This window comes from Scomber japonicus, chromosome 11 (genome assembly GCF_027409825.1).
Source record: "Scomber japonicus isolate fScoJap1 chromosome 11, fScoJap1.pri, whole genome shotgun sequence".
NCBI classification, from domain to species: domain Eukaryota; kingdom Metazoa; phylum Chordata; class Actinopteri; order Scombriformes; family Scombridae; genus Scomber; species Scomber japonicus.
The window spans coordinates 27,742,604-27,767,033 of NC_070588.1; the positions used below are offsets into that span (position 1 = coordinate 27,742,604).

Consider the following 24,430-nt stretch of genomic DNA (forward strand, 5'->3'; position numbering starts at 1 on the left):
ACCCCTGACATGGAAATTTCTCAGGTTTCCCAATGTAACGCAGCATAGTGTACAGCTCACAACTCATGCCTGCTGACTCCACAAAACACACACATACACAGTATATACGCACACACACTTACACACACACATACATATACATGGTAAGAGGAGAGCTGTAGTCACACATAGAGATTTCCTGCAGGTTCATTCTGAATAAATAGTGTAACAACTGTTGTTGTTGCCGGTTCCTCTGGGATCGTCCCTTCATTGCGTCACTGGTGGACATATCTGTTTGCTTAGGTATGAGAGCACACACATGTAGTCACACACACACACACACACACACACACACATTGACTATCCACACAGGAGAGTAACAATATATAGCAAATTATTTGGGATTTTTTTGCTCAATGTTTAAGATGTGTTCATCTCTTACATTTCTGCTGCCACTCCAGGAAGTTAGAGGTGTATAGAAATGTGTGTGTGCTTATTAAAGCATCAAGACTTGTTTTATTCAAAATGTTTCGACTTTAAATTTTAAAAAATGTCCTGGAAACCAACAGTTGGGTTTGACATGTTGGAGTTATCACATCATGGAGTGAGGCGTGGGTGAATAAACTGCCTAGAAAACTTTGTAGTTTAATTTGTAGTTTTTTTTTTTTTGTTTTTTTTTTTACATTTCTGTTGATGTACAGATAAACTATGGAGAAACAATGTGTAGTTATCTTTTTAGGTGTACTTTTTAACAGTGGACAGAGCCAGGCTGCCTGGTTTCCACTGCTTCCTGCCTTTATGCTAAGCTAAAGCTAACTGCCTCCTGGAAGTTCCAGCTCTGTAGTTGACACACATGAACCCCACAGTGGACTCAACCACTTTACCACACTTAACCAACTACTGTTTGTTTCTTGTTTTAACCCAATTTTGGAATGCAGTGGTTGACACAAAGGTTAGCTAACTTTGCCGTAGTAGTAACATTAGTGCCTAACCTTAACAAAGTGATCAGATCTTTCTCTTAAAGTAGGATAAGTGTTTTTTGTGCCTAAACCTAACCAGACTTAAACCAGACTTAAACCACAGCACTGTCACGTGATCACGTGATGTGTAAGAATGTTGGAAAGCACAGACAAATGATGTTAACTTGCTAATTACTGCCAACATGGACGCCTGATTAGAAAACACTCGTATGTGTCATTCTGGAGTCACATGATTAATCCGTATATTTGATCGTTTGATTTTAAAGACACTCCTAGAGATTGCATATTTCTGACACTTTTAAGAGTTATCTACATAAAATAGATTTTTTCCCCCCTATGAAACCAATACAAAGACTAAGTATTTTTCCAATGACTATTATTTTGGGAAGTGTCTCTATTTTATTGTCCTTACCTTGTACCGAAACTGTAACTGTGACATCATTGGATCTGCCCTCTGAACCAATTCCTTTATATCTAGAACTGTTGGGTTAGGGTTAGGTTAGGTATGAGTCATATGGGCAGAAAGCTGATAGTTGTAATAAAACTGGAAAAGGAGCAGTCCACAGGCATTGATGACAGCTTCTGTATTGTTTCATTATTGCTTTTATTATCTCCTGATTAGTGAATAATAAGCTAGCCATTCTATTATGAAATATGCAACACGCCCCTTTGTGTTGTGGTGTGTGAGTGTGTGCACGTTCATCAGGGCAGGTAACATTATAACTGTAACAGGGTTGAGTCCTGCTAAGAAGCCTCGCCTTTACTTTAGGACATTGTAATAAAATATTTTTAAAAGTTTCTCTTTGTCTCTCTGACTCTCAATCATCTGCATCCATGGATTCAGGCCAGTTTTGCGAAACACAGGAAAAATATAGAAGTGACATATTGTGAATGAGTATATGAAATTATTAATTATCTATTTCTCATTTCTGATTCATATCTTACAAATCACATCCACTACAGGGTGGGATTACAGGAAGCATCAGAAACTAGGCAAGCGTGAAATAGGCCTTCATTCTATTTATGGATTGAATTTTTAGATTATGTTTCCCTTTTTACCAGAATTTGATCAAGTACGTCAAATAATGTCAACTTTAAAATAAAAAGACAGTAATCTGAACTGTTTTCCAGTGAAAGCTGAAGATTCTATCAAGCAGTTCTCCATTCTAAAAATGATGATGAGGTTTCACTGTAATATTACTCTTAGTGGATATATGACTGATTAACAGACCTGTCATCACTGGTTGCCTTTAAGCAAAGCACTAACCCTCCCTGCTCCAGTGACCTCATTGGGCTGTTTGAGTGTGTAAAACAGCTTTCTACAACAAATCAATCATAAATAAATAATTGCCCAAATATTTAAAGTCACTGACGAAAAAAAATAATAGAAAAACAAACCCTTGGCACACAGCTGGTCTTCCCTGTATAAACACATGTTTAAAACAGCTGTGTAACAGCAGCATGACTCACTGTTTTGTCATCTCCATGCGTAGAAACTACGGTGTTCATTGTGCATTCTTGTGTATTACTCAATACACTTGAGCTGGCATATTCATACTGACTGGATATTTTCCTATATAGACATATTCATGACAGTCAAATGAGTGCTTTTGATGATGCAAACTGACTGGGTGTAATACAGACAATCCCATAATACCAGTTACCATAACAACTCATGTTTAATTCATTTTGTTGCAGAGTGACACAGTTCTCTGTGTTCAGATCAACAGTGACTGATAATGAGAAGAAACACTGGTTAACAAAATAATGTAAAATGATGTAGTCCTGTCCATGTGCACTGCTGATTGGACTTCTTTTAACCCTTAAACAGGCAACGTGCACCAGGAGATACGGACTCTTTAACAGCCTGTTAGGAGCATGATTGGTTAAGGTGATAGTTCAATAGTATGTGCCTTGAATTGATAGAACTGGATTGGTAGAATTGAAGCTTGTTGTAGGTCTATACTTTGATATAAATGGTCAAAATCAGTTTAGAAACTAGTATTAATAACCAGGGAAGGCAAGAATGTACCACTTCATTCAATTATTTACCATTATGACCATTTTAATACATTAATAGGGGGCAACGTATCCTTTTGGACATACAACTCATGAAATCCCAAGTATATTAAAAAAAACATATATTTGTGGAAATGCTTTACTTCAGTGCAAATGAGATAACTAGTGACATCATATAATGTTTCACTCCTGCCTGTTTAAGGGTTAACTCATGTCTCACTGTCCTCAGACACATCAATGCAAGCAACAGTCCAGACTTCAGCTTGTTCAGATTTCTATGAAACCTTGAACTGTGATCTCCTCTACCTTCTTCTGCCTCTCTTAGAAATACCCAGAGAAATAAAAGCACAGCTGTTCTATTGGTTCTGAGTACTGTGACGAGTATGTGGACATTTCAAATAGTCCATAATCTGCTTTTCTCTCATTACTTATTAGGACAGTTGGGTGTTGCTTGTAGTTGCCATGGAGAAAAAAAAAGAATCAAATACTTTCAAATGATTAAGCAAACCCCAGCAAATGAACATCATCTGTTCAAACTGGACTTTTACATTCTGATGACGATGATGACATTTACTCCTAACAAAGAGGACAAGATGAACTTTAACCTCAGCAGATCTTGCTCATCTCTGAGCCACTGGGGAGAAGAATTGACTGGAATTCATGTGTTATGCTTATGTTTTTTTGGATGGCACCAAGTACATGAAAAATGAGCAATGGCAAACAGAAGAAGTGTGTCTTAAATACAGGCAGGTTAAAAGGTGACAGAACATGCTGTTCATTAGTCTCTAATGATTGGTCATTGAGAAAACAGGAGATGTTGCGTGTTTTGGGAATTCTTCAGATGGCTTCAGTACGTGTGATATCCTGATACTTGATTACACCGGACAGCTGGTTAAACAGTTTGTCAGACCTGCTTTGTGTTTTTTTGTTTTTAATGGGCTGAGCTGAGGAATTCACTTTCCACCCCCACAGCATTATATCTGGACTCCCTCCAACTATCACCCCATATGTCATTATGGGTTTTGCATCTATGTGGTGGATGGAATGGATGGAGCCACAATTTATCATAAAAAAAGAGTTCTGGTGATTAAAAAACTAACTTGTTGTAAAAAGATATTATTTGTAAAGATGAGATGGAGTATAGAGCGTCGTACTCTAACAGGAAACTGCCATTGTTTCATCATCATGTATGACAAAGTCCAGGATGTAACCAAAGTAGTTTTTTAATGTTAAGGTGAGTGAGAACGTGACCAAAACTAATAATGAACAAAGTAATGTAACAGCATCTCATCCAAATGACCAGAATCCCAATGAATCAGACGCATGTGGCAACAATTCTTTCTGTTTTTTGACAAAGTGAAACCTAACATGTTCAATTCCCTCAACAGAGATCTCAGCCTGTCTAACACACTGCATGAACCCATCTGATCCTCAAAAAATCACAACACATACTGTACCAGTAATAATGAGACACAACTAAGCCCTTCCTATAATATAAATATGTATTTTCTCTATGTTTTTCTTTTATTCTGGTGATTGTGTTATTATTATTCTAACCCTAACCCAGGAAGCGTGCACCAGGAGATACAGACTCTTTAACACTGAACTAGATTGGTAGAATTAAAGCTTGTTTGGTCGGTTTATATTTGATAGAAATGATAAAAATCAGCTTAGAAGAAGAAGAATCAGTATGTATGATATTCATAAAGCATTCAGTTGTTTTTACCATTAAAACCATTTTATACCTTAATAATAAGGGTAATGTATCTTGGAGGAGATACAACTCATAAAACCCCCAAAATATACAAAATATTTAAAAAATGTATTTATTTAAATGTTTTACTTATGTGTACATGAGATGACTAGGATTTTATTTTTCACATCTCATGTTTCCACTCCTGCCTGTTTAAGGGTTAAATATAAAATGACACCAACAATGACTGAAGCTTGTTGCTAATGTGGCTAATGTGACTGTTTTATCTAATGATACAGGAGCTTTTTCTTACTTCTTATGGAGTCTGTGTAATTACTAAGTGTCCTAGTGATCAGTGTCTTATTTCTTAATTCTAGTGAGTATCCTATGGTGTATTGTTCTATTGTAGATCATATTTACTGATCAAGTAACATCATGTCCTTAATTGTACTGTTTGTCTATTGTATTTTTTCATTGTGATATTTTTCTGTTCTTTCTATTTCTATAATCTGACAGGTGATGCACAATACCTGTATCAACTAAGGTGATCATCAGTTAGTCAGTGATCTTTCAAGAAGTAAAGCATAGAGTATAAATTATCACCCAAAACTTTTTTTTTAGACAACTTCATTCCAACTTGACACTTACTTTTGGAAATGATCATTGAAATGAAACTATAACTTATTTTAAAGTTAAAAAAAAGCAGAAATTCGAATTATTTGAAATAAATTTAAGATCACAAAAAGAAAATATGTTGATGGGTTATCACAAAGTGGCCAAAGTGTAGTCAGGATACAGTTCTGAAACCATTTAAATAAGCACTTAATAACACCTGTTGTCCCGTTAGCTCAAAATTGACCCGTTTTGTTGTTGTTTATAAAGCATAAAGTACAAATGATCACCCAATACAGTGAAAGTGGTGATGATTATACTTGCACAGAATGTAGTAAGAAAACATCTATGTGATTTTCAGGCAGTTCGATGAAATCAATCCATATTTCTGATATATTTTTTTCTCTTTTAAACGGGTCAAATTTTACCCAAGGACAACTGGAAAGGTTAAAACAAACAGAAGTGAGCAAGACAGAGTGTGTGGAACCTTTTTTCCATTATTTTTAGATTATTTTAGATCTTTCAGAGAAAACAGCTGCACTACACTTTTTTTTTTTAGCAATAAGAGTGTTGTAAGACAAAGAAGTACCTCATGAAACTGCATGAAGTATATATTGCATAAATGTATTTTAAAAAATCCCTTCTTCCAGACAACAAACTTCTCATACCAATAAATTGCCCGTTACATAAGACACCCTCAGAAAAAAACATCTGTCACGACTTCTCTTTTTTTCAGAAGGGTTCAGAAACCCACACACACCGCAGGATGGACTCACCGAGAAGTCAGAGTTTACAACACACCAGTACCATACTAGGTTTCTTTCAATGAGTTTTCATGTGAATGGTTAATTCATCAATACCACAATATAAAAGATTCACTTCAACAGCTGGCAGCATTGTTTCACTGCGTACAGATGGTGCTCTCAGGTGAAATATGGAAATATGACAGTGAAGCTGACGTGTTAACCAACAAGTTAACCAACATGTGTTACAACATGTTCCCTTTAACAAGTCTGCATGTATGATTTCGGGAACCAACAACATGAGGAACAGCAAGAGGCTTTAGAGTGAAAGATGAGACGCACTTTTTTTTGTTTAAAATTACTTTTAAAGTTTATTCAAAGAAAAAAAAAACCTTCAGGAAAATACACGACTTCCTGTCATACACAGAGAGGACATAAGTTAGAGTAGCATGGCAGAAACAGCAGAGGAAATAAAACAAAACAAAAAAACACGTTGCCTCACGTCCAAGCCTGCGGGTGGGGGGAGAGGGAGGGGGAAGAGGGGGGAGGGGGCATTATACTGCAATGTTTCAACGTTATTTTGAAGTGAATGTGAATACCTGAAATGAACAACATGTGTGTTCGTTATTGTTTTGTAAGTAGGTTATTGAGTGGAGCAGGGGTGATGACCAAAAACAACAACAACAAAAAAAGAAAAAAAAAGAAAATATCCAATAAAAACTGGGCTCAAAAAAGCAACAAAAAAAACCCCAACAAAGAATTAATGACGCATATATGCATTAAACATAAATACTGTGATGCACATTAGTGGAACAAAACATCGCCTCTGTAAACATTTCTCCACCTAAGGTGAGCATAATAATATTAAACCACCGCAGTCGCATATTCACGTATACACTGACTTACAGAAACAACAGAAATCTATTGTTAAGCTTCCCGACTAAGCTCTAAAACTTAAGAATACACAATGCTTCAAGTGATTTTCTTATTTAAAAAAAAAAAAAAAAAAAAAAAAGGAGTTCTAAGTAGTGGTTGTTGTTTTCTTTTTCATTATAACAATAGGTTAACATGTTTTAAATGCTGCCCTCTTGGCACTTCTCCAATGTGTTTTCTCATACCTGTAGATTAATATCTCATCCTTTTTTAAATAGCAATAATCAATAATCAATACATGTTTGTTTTTTTTATCATAAAGTCAATACATCATCTGTTCAAGGCCTTGATGCAATAAGAGACACACAGCGGTACTACTGCACACACACACACACCTCAGACAATAACAGCTTCTCCATAACGAGGGGAGGGAAGAGACCTTTAAACATGTCAGTGCTCCTGTGTGTGTGTGTGTGTGTGTGATTGTGTTTGTCAAAGATGTGTTTGGACATGAAGTCAGAGAGCAAACTGGACTCTGCTTTATCTTTACCTTTGCATCCCCTCTCCTCCCTCCCTCCCTCCCTCACTTTTTTTTTTGTTTTTGTTTTTTTTTTCTCAGTGAACAATGTGCAATCTGTCAGTCGCTGTGGAAACGGGGGAAAATCCAGCTTTGGGGCAGATGGCCTGAAGGAGATCGATGCTGCAAGTTTGCTGCTCAGTCTTTCACATATACAGACAATTTAAATATCCACTGGAGCAGGAAGTGAGGGGCGCAAAACCAAAAAAAAAGAAGAAAAAGATTCCTTCCCAAAAAGAAGTGGGTTTCCGTCTTCAGTTTCTTTACCAACAGCTGAATGAGGAAAGGTTCTGCTCTGTGTCTGTGTCGCCTGTGTTTTTACACAAAACACTAAAAATCCAGAGTCCGAAATGTTGGATTCAGAAGGTTTACATCCTCGTTTGATGGGAAAAGAGCGAAAGTGAACTCGAAGGGGTTGCCGTGACAACCCTCCTCCACTCTGATGCTCTCTCTCTCGGTGCTCGTTTCCAAACAGATGTTCACAGCTGTGAAAATGGTTGAAAAACAAAAGCAAAAGAAAAAAAAAGAAAAAGTTGTCGCCCCCCGCTTTTCTCCAAAAAAACCCCCCAGAAAAATATCTACACCTGACGTAGAGGCTCCACTGCTGCAGCTTTTCAATCGTCTTTTACTTTGAAATTGAACATCTAAAGGATTGATCACTTGTGACAAGATACAAAGCAAAAACATCATCATCATCATCTCATGCCTTGGACCACACAGTAAGAAGTCTTTCTACATTCTTGACACTTAGTGCATTGCATTCATACAAATGATACAAATGGTAGAGAGGAAATAAAAGAAAGGATTCAGAGTAACGAAATGGAAGATAGAAAAAAGCTCCTTCCTTACTGAAACAAAACCTGCTGACTCATGCTTTTTACCTCTCTGACACCTTTCTCTTCTGATTCGCACGCACACATACCTAACTTCCCTCCTCTGCTTTATTATCTCTCTTTTTTTTCTTTTATTTTTAATTATCATTTCATATATGACTATTCACAGCAGTTCAAGTTTGTGGAGTTGTGGAGACATCGTGTGATCGTCCTACTACGCCCCGAGTTGAGTTTAGGTGCTCATGTTTGACCGATGAGGGCAAAATCATGACCACTGACACTATCCGGAAGATTAAATGAACTTTTATTATACATAGACACCATTATTTATTTTTTTTTTTTTCTTCTTCTTCTTCTTCTTGTGACGCACCCACACATCTCTTTCTTTGTAGACAAACACACCTCTCACTTCTGTGGGTTTTTCAGAATAAAAGCAAGCAAAACTGTGGACATGTGGTTGGATGTGCGTAAATCTTTTTTTTTTTTTAAAACAAACAAAACAAAAAAAAAACAAGGTAAAAGACATGTTTAACTCCACATAGTTACACTTATCTTCAAGGAATAATCATAATAATTATAATAATAATAATAATAATAATAATAGCGATAATTCAAAAAATACTATTCTGAAATCCATCTTCTCTTCTCCAATCGCGCTCTCTCTATCGCCACCCTTTTTTTTTTGTAAAGCACCTGTCCGAACAACACAATACTTCAACAACACGCACACGCACGCCATCCTGTCGAGTCCCATCGAACATGACTTACGATAAAATCCTAAATTATTACGCCCCTCCCCCTAAGCTTCTCACCGCTCTCATTGGCTCCAGCTGACTAAAACCAGCCAACGTCAGCAGTAATTGGACCGAACGGAAAAAAACAAAACATTTACACATACCACTGTAGCATTTAATACAACAGACTCTGACCCCAGCGGCCCTGTGAAACGCTCACTAGAAAGGAGGAGAGGGTGTGAGGTGGGGGGGTGGGGGGGGGTGGTTAGGGTGGAGGGCAGAGAAGGAGTAGCAGTAGTAGTAATAGTAGTGGTAGCAGTACTAGTAGTTTTAGAAGACCTCAGGCTTTACTGAGCAGCCGGACAATGATGTAAATCTAACGAGCACCAAGAAAAACGGAGAGGGGAACACAAAAAAGCTTGTTTACCCCCCACCCCCCCCACCCCCTCTCCTTTTTCTTGAATTCACATTTTAATTAATTTCTTCCTCCTTTCAATTTCTTTTTGTACACTTCAGGTGTTTGAAAAGGGGGCGACGACGAATACGTGGAGCGGCTGTCGCTGCATCGCAGGCAGATGTGGTGTTAGGATGGAGTAGCGCCTCAGCTCCTTTTTTTTTGGGGGGGGGGGGGGGGGAATTCATCTTCTGGTCCAAAGGTCTGGTTTTGTTCTGTGTTTTTTTGTTCTTTTTTGGTTGTCAGAGCGCTGACAAGACATCGACGGTGGGTTCTGAGATCCAGTGTTAGCGAGGGTGGAGGATAAGGAGGAGGATGAGGAAGAGGAAGAGGAGGAGGAGGAGGAGGGCAGGGTGTGTGGACCTCTACCAGCTGAGCAGGTTGCTTCGGCCCAGAGTCATAAAGTAGACCTGGCTGGATCCTCCGGACCGAACGGAGGCGAAGAACACCTGAAGAGGACACACACACACACACACACACACACACACACACACACACACACACACACACACACACACACACACACACACACATACACGCACACACATACACGCACACACACACACACACACACACACACACACACACACACACACACACACACACACACACACACACACAGATGTAATGTTACAGTGGATGACTCACACTAGTTTATGGGCAGTTTGATTTTTAACTTGTTAACCTGGTGTTTAATACAATACAATCAATAACTGCATTTGCAATATTGTCATAATAAATACATCATTATTGATATTATTATTGATATTATTATTATAGATATTTTACATTTCACAGCCTTAGTTCAGTCCACATCAGCACACCAATCACAATTGTAGAATTTCTTCAACTACATTTAATTTGAAAAACCTGTCAAATGATCTCTTTCATTTCCCTTCTTAAAACATCCTTTTATCAGAGAGCCTTTCAATTTGATTTTTGAGTTTAGTTTTTTCTTGAATTTTGAAATTTTATCTTCTTTAAATATGGATTGTCTATACATGCTTTTTTCCTAAAATGAATTGGTTTTCATCAAATTGTTTATATTAGTTTGTTAGTCTCCTTTAAAATGATGTGTTTACTGCCTTGTGAAGCACTTTGTACCTTGGATTTTGAAAAGTGCTCTATAAATAAAGTGACTTATTATTATTTATTTTTTTCCAGTGTTAATTAGCATAATAAATGAATGGTGGTCACGTTCAGGTTTAGTCAATTAAATACTGACTAAAAAAAGATGGAAAAACTCAGTCACTTAATTTGTTGGGTAATTAAACTAAAGGGGGACATCCCAAAAAATGTAACTGGAATCATTTGAAACATCATTCCCATATGTTACAGTCCAGTGCAGGAACTCATGAGAGTTCCTGCAAAGGAACAGAAGAGAACAGTACACATTTTAGTTTCTGGACCAAACAGAGAAGAGAAACTAGAGCAGTTAGACGTTACTTCCACATCTGGTAGTTACATCCCACATGTCTGACACTCTGGGGGGAAATGTGTTTTGGTGAGTTAACAATTGACCTAATTCACTTTCAATGTTGGGAAGAAATACAGCATGAGATTCTACTGTCCTTCAGGAAGCCCTGCTGTGATCATCTTTTCTTCTATAGTAGATGTTTGAAATAACATGTGATCGTGATGCATTCATGGACATCTCACCTTGTCGTTTCTTTCACAGAGGAACTTAAGTCTCTGGGCTCTCTTGTGCATGAAGACACCATCCAGATGGCCCGTCTCCACCGAGCGGATCTCTATGGCCTTCTCACCCCAACCCATGATCTGATTGGAACGAATGTAAGCTGCAGAGAGGAATTAAAGTCAGCTGATAGTAACGATATATAAAAAAAAAATCACAAGTTACTTAAAGAGAGATAAACGTGGAACAGATCTCATGCAAAGTGTGTGTGTGTGTGTGTGTGTGATTCCTCTGCAGCTGTAGGACGAATGATCGATGCAAGTGCCTAGGTGTGTGTGTGTGTGTGTGTGTGTGTGTGTGTGTGTGTGTGAGAGCATGTGTTAATTAATGAGCAATCAATAATCAACTAATCCTTATAAAGAATTTGATCCACTGAGAAAAAAAGTGCTGGATGTTATAGTACATGTTAGAGGATGTAGTGAGCATTATGTGTGGAAGTAGAAGTTAATTGAGTGAAAAGTGAAATTGAATACATGTAAATTCAAGATTAAGATATGCATTTTTAAATGATCACACTGTTCAGTTTATATGTATTTAATAACATTTGAATTCATCTGATAAATTCCTTCTATTTTATTCAGTGCTTTACTTCAAACTTTTTGGTTTTATCTATTAAGCTAAAAATGTGAACTGATCCTTTATGTGATGTCTTTGACTGACCCACTGAGGTGGGCATCTCCCCCCACTGCAGCACCACATCCTTGGTGATGCGCCCGTAGGTGTTGACGTAGACGCCCTCGTCCTCGTAGCACACCAGCAGCTCGATGCCGTCGGTGTTGGGTAGGATGATGATGGCGTGAGACTGGATGTTGGTTTGGATCTGGAGACCAACCAATAGCAATCAATCACAGGTTGACTCACACGGCAAACAGTTTAGGAATTGTTTGAACAGTTGGTGTGTATACGAGTTAGTTCTTACGTGTGTAGGGAGATAAATGTCGTAGACGGCTCCAGAGTCCACATCCACGGCATGGAAGCCTGAGCATGAGCCGTAGATTACCTTTAACCTCTGACCTTCCTCTACGGTCAAGTCCACCAGCAGGGGCTTGTGCACCAGGTCACCAAACGACTGAAACACACAAATAAGAAAAACATGAGAAATAATGACAGCAAAGCAGCACCAAGACTTTTTAATGAAAGAGTAGTTTAAATGACACATAAAAAAAACATAAAATTAGGTAAACACTCATGATATAATCACTTAAGCAGCTTTACTAATATAAGACAGTACGTGTATTCATCATCAATAACAGGACAAGTTAAATCTGACTACTTGACTCACCTTGAAGGCCATGAACTTGTGGTAGGGCTTGGGAGCCCAGGCGTAGACCTCCACTGAGTTCTTCAGGGCCAGAACCAAGAACTTGATCCTCTCGTATTTAACTGGTGAGAGTTAAAGTGACAAAAAGATAATCATTAGCAGAGTGTGACAGGGCTCAGTTACCATGGAGACGGGACACCAGCATTCATAAGCGGGTGATAGTGGCACACAGACTTGGGATGTGATCCGGGCCATCTCAGGGTTTTTTTGGGGGGAAAATCTTGTACTTTCCTAGCTGCGATTCCAAAAATCTAATCTGATTTTAAAAAAACTAAAATATTTGATCGATGAACAAAACTTGTGGACAGGAAATGGATCAGCAGAGAGGGCTTTCCAACAGGAAGTGCCGCTCTTTGCTCAACGGGCAACTACCATCAGAGAGGACATTCTGTATTTTAGACAGGACAGCCGGTGTGTTACATGTGTGCTAGGATGTACTTGGTTTGTCATTATTACTTCACCCAGGGCTTTCCTCCCATTACTTCTATTGTAAATGTAAACTGACCCTGAGGCATGTAAACTAAGCTGAGGACTCACCATTCTGGATCCAGATGTGGGAAACATACATTCATAACAAATCAGGGATGACCAGCTGACCTGATTATATCCAAACTAAAACAAACTGACATAATCTGAACATTAAAGATATAATATAAACTTTCATATAAACTTCATCTCGTATTGTTTAATCTATTGTAAGCTTGTTTAAACCAGCTTTTATTAAACTTCCTCTTTTATTTTATTTTTTTAATCTACTTTAACCTCGTTTTTTTAAACTTTGAATAAATTGTCTCGTATTCTCTCTTATTTGACTTATTTATTGACTTATTTTATCTACAGTATTTAATTATTTATTTTCATTTCATTTTTAAAAACTTTTTCTCATATTTTCTCTTGCGTGCAACAGCCTGAAAATTAAAAACATGAACTTTTAATTTGTCACTTGTTCTGTCTTATTATCAGCTGGTCAATAAACTCATTGTAAAGTATTTTGAACTGCACTAGCCTGTATGAAAGCTGCTATATGAATAAAGTTTGATTGATTGATTGATTGATATCTCACTGCTTGGGTGCTGCTCATGTTCTTATCCTGACCTTTAACCACACTAAACCAACCCCTGACCCCTGACCTTACCCCAGCCTTTACACAGACAGGTAACCATAGAAACAGACTGGAAACATCCAAAGACAAAAAAGCTTCCCATGCTTTGGCAGACCAGTCACAGTATTTCTGCTTATAAATGTGATGAAATAAGTAAAATCCCCTCTGTTTACAAACTGTGAGTCTGTTCCTTACCAACTTTGTAGTGCACGGCACCCTCCAGGTCTCCTACAGTGGTCCAACCCTGCTTCTTCTCCACCTCGGGGTCATTGTGCAGGATCTTGTTCCTCAGCCAGGACAGGTAGTACACACGCAGCTTGTTCTTCTTACCTGTCGTTGATGGAGAAACACAAGAAGAGAAGCAGAGAGGGAGGAGTGGTGATAAATATTTAGAGAAGCAGGGAGAAAGTCACACGTGACCTTTTATAATTGATACACTGCAAATTTGAGGAAGTCAAAGCAACCCTGAGATTTAATTTCAGTCTTAATTTATCTATTAACACACTTCTAGATGATAGCACTCTTGTTCTTGGGGCTGAAAATAACAATTCTCTACTCTAGGAGAGCTGTGATGATTTCCTCCATCCTGTATTTCTGCTGGGTTTTGCAACATTCAGGAAGTTGATGAGTCTGAGTTTCAGTCAAGTAGGGAAACAATAGCATGAAAAGGAACACTGAGTATTACTGTGTGAGTGTGTGTGTGCATGCATGCATGCACACACACACACATTTATTCTCTTTGCACTAAATGTCACCTGATTTATATTGTTTGATGTACTGTTGTTGTGTTATATGAGCCTTGTAAGGTGACCTTGAGTTCTTTGAAAGGCGCATTTAAAAAAATGCATTATTATTATTAGTAGTAGTAGTATTATAATCAGCTAAAATCAGATCAGAAATATGAGAGTGGACAATGCAAACAGCACATGTAAAGACCTTAGCAACAACCTTAGCAACCAAGACTAGAGAACGGATAGCAGCTCATGGACAAGTTGTTGGTGTTTCTTTAAAAGCAGGTTGCAGCCCTGGTTTTTGACTTGCAGGATGCATTTCTACATATAAAACCATAAAAAACATAATATGTCTCCTTTAATTTGGCCATATGTTTAATGCATGAAGCCATTGTTCATATGGTCTCCAAGTAAAATAAAAGAGGAGCTGCCGATGAGGAGAATCTTCACACACTACGGTGATATAACTTTCCATGACGTCCATTTTTTACATGTGGGAACCGCAAATGCATCTCACGGACGGAAATCGACGTGTGTTGCTCTGCTGCGTTTGCTTCCATCATGGAAAGCTCAAGTGTGTGTCAGTGTTACATAGTGTACACACACATGACGTGGTCTCACTCGGCAGAGATTTACTCAACATCCGTTTAGCTCAAAATATCTGTTGTGACACGAGTGCGCGTGTGTGTCTGAGTAAAATTGAGAAGGAGAAGTAAGAACGTGGAACTTAACACCTCCGCGTGCGTGTGTGTGTGTGTGTGTGTGTGTGTATACAATGTCACATTTTGTCTGAGAAAACACAAGATGTAGCACGTTTTACTGTGCACTTCCAGGTATGTGAGTGATATGAGTGGGAGTTCAGAGGCATGCTGGGAAGAAGTGAAGAAGTGAAAGTCTGGATTAGTCTCATGATGACAATTTAACTCTGTGTGTGCGTGTGTGTTTGTTTGTGTGCACTTATGTTGATGCAAAGGAATCTGCATGAATTCATGTATTTGTGTATTTTCTTGTAATAGTGTCCATATGTGAATGACTCAGTCGTGTGGTTTCATGTTTGTTTCAGTCCATCTATTGATCCGTTCTTCATTCCAGCGTGACTTAAATTCATAATATGTAATAAAACTAAAGTCTGTGTGCATGCTCTTTTTGTTTTTTTAAGATTTTTTCTGGCATAGACGCCTTTCTTTGACAGTAGAGAGACAGGAAATGCGTATATGTCATGTGCTTTTACCCATTCGACCACTTGGGCGCCTGTGTGCATGCTCTTGTGCCTCTGTGTGTGTGTATGTGTGTGCGTGCGTGTGTGTACCTGATATAGTGACCAGGACGTTGAGTCCCTCCAACACATCCATCTGTTGGAAGCGCCGTCGGTTGATCAGAGGGTAAACTTTCCCCTGACCGCTACGATCCAACAGCATCAGGCCGCTTTCTGTTCCCACCAGCAGGTTGACTCCTACACACACACACACACACACACACACACACACACACACACACACACACACACACACACACACACACACACACACACACACACACACACACACACACACACACACACACACACACACACACACACACACACACACACACACACTTAGAGAAAAACTCCAACAACACTGACTACTGTACAGCTGGTAATAAAGTGTGCAGTCTGGTCAGACAGATGGAGCAGTAATCTTTATTAGAGCTTTGCTGCCACCAGATGGTGTGGACAGTTATAGCTGAGAACTGTTATAATGGTGGGATACTGAAGATAATATTATTAAGCACTGCTTTAATAATAGCACACGCTGTGCTAAGTGGTGTTAAACTGTTAAACTGGTGTTAAACCAGGACAAAAACAAATTCATCTACTTTTCATCTTTTTACTGATACAAATTGAAATGAACTTCAATCTAATCCCTTTGATGGCATAAAGGACAGAATAGAGTATGATTTCTGGAGATGCAGATGATGATGATGATGTTCTGTCTCTTTAAAGATGATGCAGCACACAGATAAACAGTCTTCTTGTTGGCATGTTATCTCATTTGTTTGTGGTGATGTAACAATAACCAAATAACCTATTTACTGACGTGAACCTGCTAAAATAAATAAATATATATGTGAAAGTTGTTGTTCTTACCCCAGAGTGCAGCACATAGGATCTCAGAGTTGAACCTCTTCTTGTATTTACGGATCTCCGGCGTGTCGCTCTGCGGGCGAGTGTTGACCGGGTTGACGTTGACCACGGAGCCCTTCCGGGACGGGTCGGCCCTCAGCGCCTCTGCCAGCCTGGCATCGTTTGCGTAGCCTAAAAGGTTAGAGGGAGGGGCTTAGGTAGGACAGTGTAAGATGTAGAATTAAAGGGGATCTATTATACTAAATCCCAGCTCTATATTTTTTATTCTGGGGCTCCACTTGAGCAAACCCAACAATTCCTGCTTTACTGCTTCAAAATAAAAGCATCTAAATGATAAAAAACAATGTGAGACTTTGCTTAGTTTGAGAGTAGAAACAACTGTTGGTAAGCAAGCATTCAGAGCTCACAGGGATTACTTCTACATATGTTCACATCATTATTTAACACTTTGGCCATGTTTAATATGAATATCTGACATTGTAATATTATACATAGGTCTGAAAATAAGGGAACACATAAAAGGTTCTCTTTAACCAGCACAGTGATCATCAGTCAAATGGTCAGCATTAGAAAGGTTTATGGATCTCCTGTTTTTACTTTTGCAAATCATGAGAAGAGGATTAATCGTGATGAAATTGTCTAAAATTGAATAAAAACCTATGTATATGTTAAGCTTTTTCACTTTTAAAAACATTGAGTCTATGTCTGTGTGTATGAAATATGCAATATAAATGTATATATATAAATGAATACTGGGAAAGTTGTTTTCAAACAGAGTCTGAAATAAAAGAACCTTTATTCATGGACATTTTTCCAGCAATTGTTCTAATCAAATCTTAAAAAAAAAAAAAAAAAAGTGTGTTGATGTGAAATTTAAGACAATTTTCCGAGTAGACCACCGCCATCTGTAGGAAAATCTAAACTCATCAAATCACTGATTAAATGCAGGCCGAACAATCTAGCACACTTAAAAGGGTCAGTGGCCAGTCAGCAGCTGCATCTGGTGAGGTAATGGCTCAGCATACCAGAGGCCTGGAGGCTGGAAAAAGATCTGGCCCTGGCTACGGCTGGGCCAATCCTCTGAGGGATGATGGGAACAGCAGGACTGGCGTGATAAGAAAAGTTTGTTTGTAAACTGTGTCGGCTAATGAGCGGCGTGACCCGGAGGTGAGGAAGAGTCCAACGCTGTAACACTTGATTTGGATTTAAACTTTTCTCTGAATGTCATACTGTATACATCAGAGTCTACCCCTGAGGAATGATTTTGGTTAATACTCACTGTTTAAATGCCACTAACAGCTGATTGATAAGAAGTGAAATTTGACAATAAAGTGCACTAAAAATGTAGATCAATAAAGTACAAAAAAAAGCTCTTTTATAGATTCTGCACTTTGTTGGAAGTTCACTGAATCAGTTCCTGGATCTTTTGCTGGAAAAATGTCTATGGAGACTTGTGAGCAGATGTTCCAATAAAAAGTACCAACAACTCTTTGTGGTTGTGCACCTTTTGGCGTCACATTTTTCCCAGCAGTCAGTCACTCAGGGTTGGGACTTACCAACATTATTGAGGGCACTGCCGGTGGATGGAGAGACTTGGAGGAGGCGTGGGTCAATGAACGGAGTGAAGGAGGAGGAGGACTTGTGTTTCTGCATGTTATTACTAGATTGGCTCTACAAAAAGAAACAATAAGATTAATGAGGACATAATATTAAGAGTCTGGATGAGTGATTATTGAAAAATATAGAGTTTCAGGTAAACAATTCACAAGACAAAAAAGCGAGCAAACTGAGATCTTTCTGCATGCAAATACAATGGTGCATTCAATCACAAGGTCAAAATTATAAATACTCAGGAAAAAAGGTAAAGAAACGATGGTGCGGGGCAAAAACATAAAGAGTGTTGTTGACAATAGGAACGAAAGGGAAAACAAAACTGCAAAACAAAAAAAAGGATCTCCATGGGAAACATACTTGCCGTTGTACTCCTAACTGCCCTGTTCGCTATGATCTGTTGTCTGGGGAATGTGAGAATATGACTCGTTTGCTGAAAATAGGCGACGTCAAGGAATAAAATGAGATTTTGATGTTTTTTGGAAGGGGGGGAATGCTTGTAAAAAACCAAGACTGGCCTCAGAGGACACTTCAGCAGAAATGCTCTAAACCAGAACCAACGGGTCTGTTGTGATCGTAAATACAAACTCAGTGGGATTGAGGGATGATTGGACTACAGTGTAAATCCTTCACACAGAGAAAATGCTACTTTTTTATAAATTTACTAACATTATTTTAGTAGAATGTGAAGATATGTATTGACCTTTGGTAAATTGGAGAATATACAGTATACGTGCATCTGCTAATTCCTATCTTCAGTAAGCCTAACAAGAATTTCCCAGGGCAAAAAAATTAATAACACTAAAATTAGACTTCCCAGATGTACTTCTAAAATACCTCCACCAACACCACCTCTGTTCAGGAATCAATAGAGAAAAAAAAGAACAAGAAATAGTGAGGAGCCATTTAAGAGGCTGAGAAGGATCAGCAGTACCGACGGCGACCAGCAGAGGGCGACCCGCCCAATCCAGCACACAAAAATAACAGATGCAGGAAAAGACATTATCATCATGGCCGGTCAGAAATGTGGAAACAACAGTGTGAGCAGAATTTCACCGCAGGTCATGATGAAAAACATGTTTTCAAACTATTCATATTATTGGTTTTTAAGCTGTGAACTGACACATGGAGGATTCTGCACTGTTACCCCCAAATCTGGCGGGCCATAATGGTTTTGACTTCTCTTTGCTCCTCCTGTTCCAAGATTAGATAAAAAGAAAAAAAGGCAACCGTTAGGCCGGTGTCCGTGTCAGAGCTTGGGGACATACCTCTAGGAGGATGCCGAGTTTTTCCAGGGGGCTCTGGGGGGACATGGTGGAGGGGCTGGCAAGGCTGGAAGAGGAAGGGGAGTTGGATGCAGAGGAGGAAGGGGAGGAATGGTGGCTCTGCTGGATCAGGTCTGGGAGGTGGTGGATGCGGCTGGCAAAGCCGTTCCTGTCCGAGTGCTGTGTGGGGTGATGGTGATGGTGGTGATGATGATGGTGGGGGCTGGGGGTGTGGTGGCCGAGGCCCGGGCTCGACACTGAGCCGGGGCTCGGGGCGAAGCCCGTAAGGAGGACGGGGCTCTGGGCTTGGCCCGGAGCCGAGCCAGAGCCGGGGCACGGCCGCTTTTTGTTGTCACCTGCACTCTGGAAGTAGAAAGAGGGGTAGACGACTGTGGGTCTAGATGCGTTTCTGATGAGTTGAGGGGAGGGGAAGGTGTTAGCTACAGCAAAGGGTGCGCTAAAGTGGATACTCTACAGGTGGAAACAAAACTGCTGTTAGAAGTCAGTTATATGTTGAGAGAATGATCATTTTGTGGTGTGTGATGATACTAAGTGCATGTATGAACTGACAAATATCTTTATAAGCTATTCAATGCCCTCTTTAAAGGGTTGAACATGTCATTTAACTTAATGTAATAAGTGTAAATAACTTTAATGTGGTAATAAATAAATCATAGATTTCCAACCCAACCTGCTGTATTGTCTTTATACTTCTCTACCTTCTCTCCACCGGCCACACAAATAACTTAACAACAGAAAATGATCAACACATAGTGGAAAAAAGACTTGGAAGGGGTATGAATGAACAAAATACACAACAGAACAACCAAAAAAATACAAAGTGTGCAGTGCAAATGGTATAAACACAGATGGGTGTTGTGTTTTCTCTTCAGTCAGTACCTGTCTGACGATCAGCGTGCTGTCTTTGCAGGGCGTTGAGCCCGCGTCGCTCTCACCCTCATCGTGAACAATCATGGTTTTCACCGACTCCGTCTCTCCATTACTCAGCCTGGAAGAGCTGTGAGAGACAGGAAGAGGCATTCAGCATAGATACATTCCTAGATACAACTTTTAAAATTCCTCTAATTTCAACCTGCAGTTCTATTTAAGAGGCATGTAATCTTATTTATTAACCTAAACTGATGCAACCAGGAATATGTATTTATTTTAGTGTTATTATACCAAGTGCAATTCATATTTGAAAAACTTCCAAGTGATCAATATGCAATACACACACAGGAACTGATATGCATTTATATTTTATACTTGACATATTTTATGTATTGATGTGTTTTAAGAATGATTTTATGGAATTAATGAATTCTATGGAATTTCTTTATACTGTATTTCTGTTATTGGTTATTGGTTCTGTTTTATTGTTACATGCTGGTCCATGTTAAGTGTCACTACAAGGTTGAACTGATGTACATACACAGCTCTGGAGTCTTCCGGGCCAGAGGTCGACTCCTCGCCTGCCTCCTGGTCCACCTCTTCATCGTCGTCTTCGTCAGTGGTGTCTGAATCATCACTGGAGGACGAATAATCTGTCACCTTATTCTGGGGGCGAACGTCGTCCACTGCACGCAGCTCCTTGGCCAGAGCCGTCAGATCCTAAAAAGGTTAAGAGATGAAAGGTGAAGCCTGAATCCATCTTTTTTTTTTTTTCCTCCTCGCTCTGGAATTTCAGCCATTCTTCAACTGGGTTATTTCTTATCAAGATATTCAAGTTGTTAGCTAAGGTGTTTTATCGGTTAATCGTCATTTGACAAAAGTAGGATAGCAGGAAAAGCAGGAGAAGCAGGAAGCTGTCGGAGAGGAAGTGTGGTTATAGAGGTAACACCAGCCAATGACAAGCCAGCGTGACATCAGCAAAGCCGAAAAAACGATGAAGCGAGGAAGGAGATGACAGTCGCACCACGTACAGCTGATGCTCATCTAGCTTCTGAAGGCAAGGTTAGTGGATTAATTCTAATCATGAGAAAATTATTAGAGCTGGAAAGATGAAAAATTATATCAGTCTAGAAGAAAAGGTCAAATCTTTATTGAGGTTAGAGAAGGAATGATTTAAGACGGCCGCTATTCAGGCAGAGACCGAAGAGAGAAAGCGAGCGATTAGTGCAGAAAACTCTTAGCATGATTCTTACTGGAAGGAAAGCACATCTCATGACACAATCCAAAGAAGCCCAGTTATTGTTATTAATCACACACATACACACAAACACACACATTTAAAAAAAACAAGGAGAAAAAGCTCCATCAGGCCAAAACACACACACACACACACACACACACACACAAACACACACACAGACACACACACACACACACACACACACAGAGCGTTCTAGATCCAGATCTATCCCAGCTAATGCACTACTGCCTAGTCAGCTTGGAGTCTAACTCTCACCGCTGGTTTGCTCGGCCTGACCAAGTCCCTCCTCTCCTCTGGTTTTTTCCCAGCATTCTCTGGCCGTTGGAGGGGTGAGCCCTCTGATTTGGATGAGGCTAGGGGAGGTGGAGGGGAGGGGGGAGTGAAGGGTGAACAGTCAGTATACTGTTACGAGTGATTTTGATAACCAAAAATAAAAAAAATAAAAAAAGGCAAATCCAATGTTTGCTTCCACCTTGGTGTTCATGTATCTACTTTAGCACATCTGTTAAAATGGTGTTTCCATTATTTTGTCCACCTCCTGTATAGGCTACTTGTAAAATGCAGCTTTTGTTTAAGAGTGTGCGGGGACTCACAACGGGCCCTGAACCTCTCTCCAGAGCCGCAGTGAGAACCGGGCTGGGAGCTGGAGTTACTGGAGCTGCTGGAGGAACTGGAGCCTCCACTGCCACTGTTACTGGTCGATCTGGGAACCAGTTTCTCCACTCGTTCCCACAGCAGCCGAGGCTCCGCCGCACTGCAGAGCCAATAGATACCCAAATGAGGAGCGTCAGAGATGGAGAAAGTATAGAGACTAACTTTATAAATGGTGTTGCTGCAGAACTAATGTAGCTTAATGTGATGACTTTAAAACATTAGGTTTATTATGATACAGAATATGATATTTTTGTCAATATACAATGTCTTCTATTTTTAAATTTGCTCCCACTTCCTGCATATGAAGCAAAATGGAGAGAAAAGGCAAAAAGCTGCTAATCAGAAAATCTAAATACTACATTTAAATTACTTTTATAATACCATTTATGTCTCAATTTTAATCAAAATTGTCATAAGCAGGTAGTTTTCCTTTTTAAAAGATAGAGAAAATGAGATAAGGGAGACACACATCATTCAGGTATTAAACTAAATATCTAAATAAACTTTCTGATTAATATATAAACAAGTACAAAAGTGCTAAATTTTAAATTGCTCAAGAGACAAAATACAGCAAAGCAGGGTTGGAAGAGGTGGAATGAGAAGGCGTATGTTTTGAGATAGAAAGATATGTGAAAACACATACACACAGAGAAGTATCACAAGGTTAGACAGCTAGCACTATTACATAAACCCTCCCACACACTTCCATACACATAGACTACAGCAGCACAGACAGACTGTCAGCACTGTGTGTACATTCAGAGAGGACAGCTCTGTGTGTGCACATTTAAGGTTGTTGTTTTTTACTTTTTAATCACACTGTTGAAAAAAAGCCATCTTTTCATCACACTCACTAGTCTCCTCAAGGCTGCAAAGTGCTTTCTCTTATAAGCTGACATTGTGTGGCGTGTGACTGATACAGCTACCATCTCTCTGTAGACATACAGTAGCTTCACTGATATACCCTCAGGTAAAGATATTATCAGTGGAGTCTCACAAGGTAGCATTGTGGGCCCACTTCTATTCCTGTACACTCACATACAGTTCATGTATGGAACTATTTAGCCATTGTAAAAATACTTATTTCGACCCCTTTTTTGTATCGCCTACAGTTTCTACAGTATATTTCAAACATGATTCATACTTCAAACCATGCATATATTCCAAAATAAGTGACATAAATTATTTATGAATTCTATACTTTGTTTTTTAAATATTAATACACACATCAGTCATGTTACATTATAAAAACTCCATTCATATTTTCAAATGATTAGCATTTCATTATGATCAATTGTACATAATCTAACAATAGAGCAATGTACTGTTAATGAATTATTATTAGCTTAATGTAATTCATTAAAGCGGATCGAGTCTATGGAGTCGTTCCCAATAATTGACACCATGGCAACCACATAGTAGCAGATAAACTAAGTAATGCTAATACCTCATAATAACGGCATTTACAATCAAAGATACATTCAAGTCAATTGGTTTTTAAATGTAAGGTATTTATCAAAATCAGCATGATGGTTAACAGAGGTCTTTCTTTATACTATTCTGAACTGTGTGTATATTCCCAAACTGCAAGCGTAATTAGATTTGGTCCTTTGGTGTAAGAAGACAGATGGGGTCTTTTGAATTATGAAGGGAGAAGAGAAAACAAGAAGCGAGATGACAAAAAGAAAGAAATGAAGACATCTGGAGTAATGCTACAAAAAGGAAAAGACACACAGAATCATATAAATCAGAGGGCTCATGTTAGTTTACCTGGCAGCATTGCGGTGCACAGCATGACCGCCGTGTGAGGCGTTGCCATGGTGATGAGGCGAGTCTCGCCTTGACAACACCGGTGATCTTGATGTTGTCCTGACAGGAACCTTTCGTAATAAAGACATTGACCAGCTCATACATACACGTGGGCAATAATGTGCTTGACAGTGCAGCAGATACATAAAACATATCCCGACCTATCAGAAACCCTTCAGTGAAGACTTTCCAGCAGCAACACAACCTCCTGCTCAACTAGAAAACCTCTCAAGTAGCTACACTCTTCACCAGACTAATTTAACCACAGAAGTCAAGTCTGCTCACAGCACATCAGACATTGCTAACAAACCAGATAAACTGTGAACAGTGTGACAAGATAAGACTTGTAACTAAATGTGGACCCCCCCCCCCCCCCCAGCACCATTGGAAAACCAAACTATCAAACCAGTGGTCATGAGTCACACCAGTAGTCAAATGTAAATGTAGTAACCCCAATGCAGAACAAT

General features: G+C 39.2%; 1 protein-coding gene across 1 annotated transcript in view; it reads right to left on the minus strand.

Annotated features, from left to right (window-relative positions):
• Positions 1–9,671: 9,671 nt before the first annotated feature.
• LOC128368447 (mitogen-activated protein kinase kinase kinase kinase 4-like) overlaps positions 9,672–24,430 on the minus strand; it is an 89,630-nt gene continuing 74,871 nt past the window's right edge. Inside the window, exons 18-32 of the mRNA XM_053329268.1 lie at positions 23,925–24,034; positions 22,094–22,254; positions 21,756–21,853; positions 20,781–20,959; positions 20,249–20,366; positions 19,352–19,711; positions 18,029–18,143; positions 16,476–16,643; positions 15,657–15,800; positions 13,812–13,946; positions 12,476–12,576; positions 12,113–12,262; positions 11,854–12,013; positions 11,157–11,296; positions 9,672–9,946 (exon numbers count right to left, since the gene is read on the minus strand). Of these exons, the coding sequence (XP_053185243.1) occupies positions 9,863–9,946; positions 11,157–11,296; positions 11,854–12,013; positions 12,113–12,262; positions 12,476–12,576; positions 13,812–13,946; positions 15,657–15,800; positions 16,476–16,643; positions 18,029–18,143; positions 19,352–19,711; positions 20,249–20,366; positions 20,781–20,959; positions 21,756–21,853; positions 22,094–22,254; positions 23,925–24,034 (2,223 nt within the window). The 3' untranslated portion in view covers positions 9,672–9,862. The remainder of the gene's footprint in view (positions 9,947–11,156; positions 11,297–11,853; positions 12,014–12,112; positions 12,263–12,475; positions 12,577–13,811; positions 13,947–15,656; positions 15,801–16,475; positions 16,644–18,028; positions 18,144–19,351; positions 19,712–20,248; positions 20,367–20,780; positions 20,960–21,755; positions 21,854–22,093; positions 22,255–23,924; positions 24,035–24,430) is intronic.